Below are 2,738 nucleotides of genomic sequence, written 5' to 3' on the forward strand. Positions count from 1 at the left end.
TCCGTTGCTGAATCAAAGCTCAAACATGTGGATGCATCGGTTCTGATCAGGAGTGGTAACTCTTGGTCCTCAACATTTGTAATGATCTGGAGTTGAACCGTACATATAGATGTCATAATCGAGTTATTAAACTTTGGTGTTCGGTCAAAGTGACTGGAACTCCCGTGGTTCCTAACGCCCAATAGTGATATTTTGGTCAGCAGCATTCAGTCTTGGCATTTTTAAAAATCTCCTTTTACGTCTTACAAAAACGTAACGAAATGAAGAATTTGGTTTGGTCTTTTATATTCGATGTCTCTACTCATGTTTCCGACAGTGCGCTTTCTTTACGTCGAAAACTTTTTCTGCATACACATTTCATGCATTGTTTTCAATTTTGGATGACAAACGTTTACAAACACATTTAGGAATGGGTTTGTGGTCAATACTCAAACATTCAAACACAGGAATGGTCTGAGTGACGAGTTCTGTGAAAATATAGGGAAATACGTTCACTGTAAATGCCTATGCGTTTCTTTTCTGAAGAGTGTATGGTGTGGTGAACTAGAGTTTACAGATTAATTTAGTTTTCATTGACGTAAAATATCGAATGTTATGATTTGCACTTGGGTATCACCTACCCAAACATACAAATCTCTTCCATCGCAGGAAATATCCATTCACATCAAATACCCTTTTATCAATGGCAATAAAACAGCATATCGATTCCAGCAATAAGTAGCAAACCTGGTACCAACTGCTACCTTATTCCAGCACCGCTTTGATCAGTTATCATTACAGGTATTCTCTCCAGGTAAAACATTTTGCTCATACAAAGAAAAACAAACCCTGAAAAACTTTCAATAATCATAATACATCTCCACTCAATGACTCCTTGCAAGTGTTTATGAAGGCATAACGGTGACTCAAGACTAATAAAATCTGTTGAGAAACACGTGTGAACCTGCAGTCTGATTCCACCCACTTATGAATTGCGGAAGGTCACACATTTCAGTCCCTCGTCGAAACCACCTAAATGTTGTATGATGCTCGGAGCATATTACTTCTTGAATTCACGGGGTGTTTTTTTATTGTTTTTTTTTTTCATTGTTTTCTTTTTTGTTTTTGGGGTTTTTGGGGGTTTTTTGGGAGGGGGTATTTTTTTAAATTTTTATTTTGCCTCTGTCCTTTCTATTGTGTTCTTTCTTCAGTATATCTCTCACGGATTTGTGGCACTTGTCGATTTATTAACTGATGATAATCTCGTTCATTTCTCTGTACCTCTTTGTGTTAAACGGATGCCATGTTGACATGTCGTTTAATGGCTAAATTATACCGTATCCACTAGGAGAATGTAAATTTTGCGTTCGTTTGTTTTCTGATTGTGAAGAAGATGACAGCGACATGCTTTTAGTGGAGACGACATGATTAAATTCAGTTGATGAGTTGAATAATTATCCAGGCGTGCAGTGCCGGTATTAAAATAGTTATATAAATTAGTATTCTATACTTGGGGGATATGGGTACGGAAGTACGACGCTGGGTTGGGATGGAACTGGGAATGGAAATACAGGTGTTTGTTGGAAGAGGAATCAGGTGTGAAAGTGGGAACGCGTGTGGAAATAGGAACGGGTGTAGAAGTAGGAATGGGTGTGGAAGTGGGAACGGGTGTGGAAGCAGGAACGGGTGTGGAAGTAGGAGTGGGTGTGGAAGTAGGAACGGGTGTGGAAGTGGGAACGCGTGTGGAAGTAGGAATGGGTGTGGAAGTGGGAATGGGTGTGGAAGTGGGAACGCGTGTGGAAGTAGGAACGGGTGTGGAAGTAGGAATGGGTGTGGAAGTCGAACGCATGTGGAAGTAGGAGCGCGTGTGGAAGTAGGAATGGGTGTGGAAGTGGGGTCGGGTGTAGAAGTGGGGTCGGGAGTAGGAACGGGTGTGGAAGTGGGAACGTGTGTGGAAGCAGGAACGGGTGTGGAAGTAGGAACGGTACGGGTGGGGAAGTGGGTTCGGGTGTAACAGTGGGGTCGGGAGTAAGAAGTAGGGACGTGTGTGGAAGCGGTTGTGACAATGAAATTTGATGTTGAAGTGAGATCGCATGCTGAGCGGATATGGAAGTGGGAGTGGAAGCTAGTGTTGAGTGGAAACGATGGTCGGGGCGAGAGGGAATAAATTATGACCGCAAACTGACTGTTCCGATTACAAAGTGTTGAGTGCATCGACGGATTAGTCACTGATTGTTGAGATTCTAATAATGATTCTTATGATCATACTTCACTCTTGTCGTTAAAGAATTTAGATCATCATACCAGTGATGAGCTGACAGTATTGTCTCAGAATTTGTTTCTTTGATATAGCATGTTTCTGGATTGCACGTGCCACCTACACGTGACGTCCACGTGCACTATCACCGGACCTCCGTGCGACAGAAGTTACACTCCCCGATACACTAGTTAACGCGTACGCGACTTCTGAGAGCCAGCTTTTCATAAGACGGTTGAACTGTAGATATGTAAGCCATCGCTCCAGATTAAAAAAACTGGAGTTCCGTGAACTTTTTAACCTTTATCAGACTCTTTCTAGATAAGATCATACACATATCTCACATGGCACCGTGTGGGTATGTGTGTGTTCAAGGCTAGGAGCTGTACAACCATATGCCGGCCAGGTAGATCTGGAACCCACATGACGGAGACTACTGGGGCAAGCACACGTTTGATAAAAATGTTTTGATCTGGATGGGTGGAGGGTAATTATTATCTAA

At 42.3% G+C, this 2,738-nt stretch overlaps 1 protein-coding gene across 1 annotated transcript; it reads left to right on the plus strand.

The window, feature by feature from the left end:
• Nucleotides 1-1,498: 1,498 nt before the first annotated feature.
• LOC137291951 (keratin-associated protein 6-2-like) lies at nucleotides 1,499-1,993 on the plus strand. The gene has a single exon (XM_067823505.1). The coding sequence runs from the start codon at nucleotides 1,499-1,501 to the stop codon at nucleotides 1,991-1,993; it is 495 nt and encodes a 164-aa protein (XP_067679606.1).
• The last annotated feature ends 745 nt before the right edge of the window (nucleotides 1,994-2,738 follow it).

The sequence above is a fragment of the Haliotis asinina genome, chromosome 7, assembly GCF_037392515.1.
Source record: "Haliotis asinina isolate JCU_RB_2024 chromosome 7, JCU_Hal_asi_v2, whole genome shotgun sequence".
Lineage (NCBI taxonomy): Eukaryota > Metazoa > Mollusca > Gastropoda > Lepetellida > Haliotidae > Haliotis > Haliotis asinina.

Bases quoted from the DNA above. Each gene is read 5' to 3' on its own strand.
- LOC137291951 (XM_067823505.1), top strand. From the start codon at position 1,499: ATGGGTACGGAAGTACGACGCTGGGTTGGGATGGAACTGGGAATGGAA.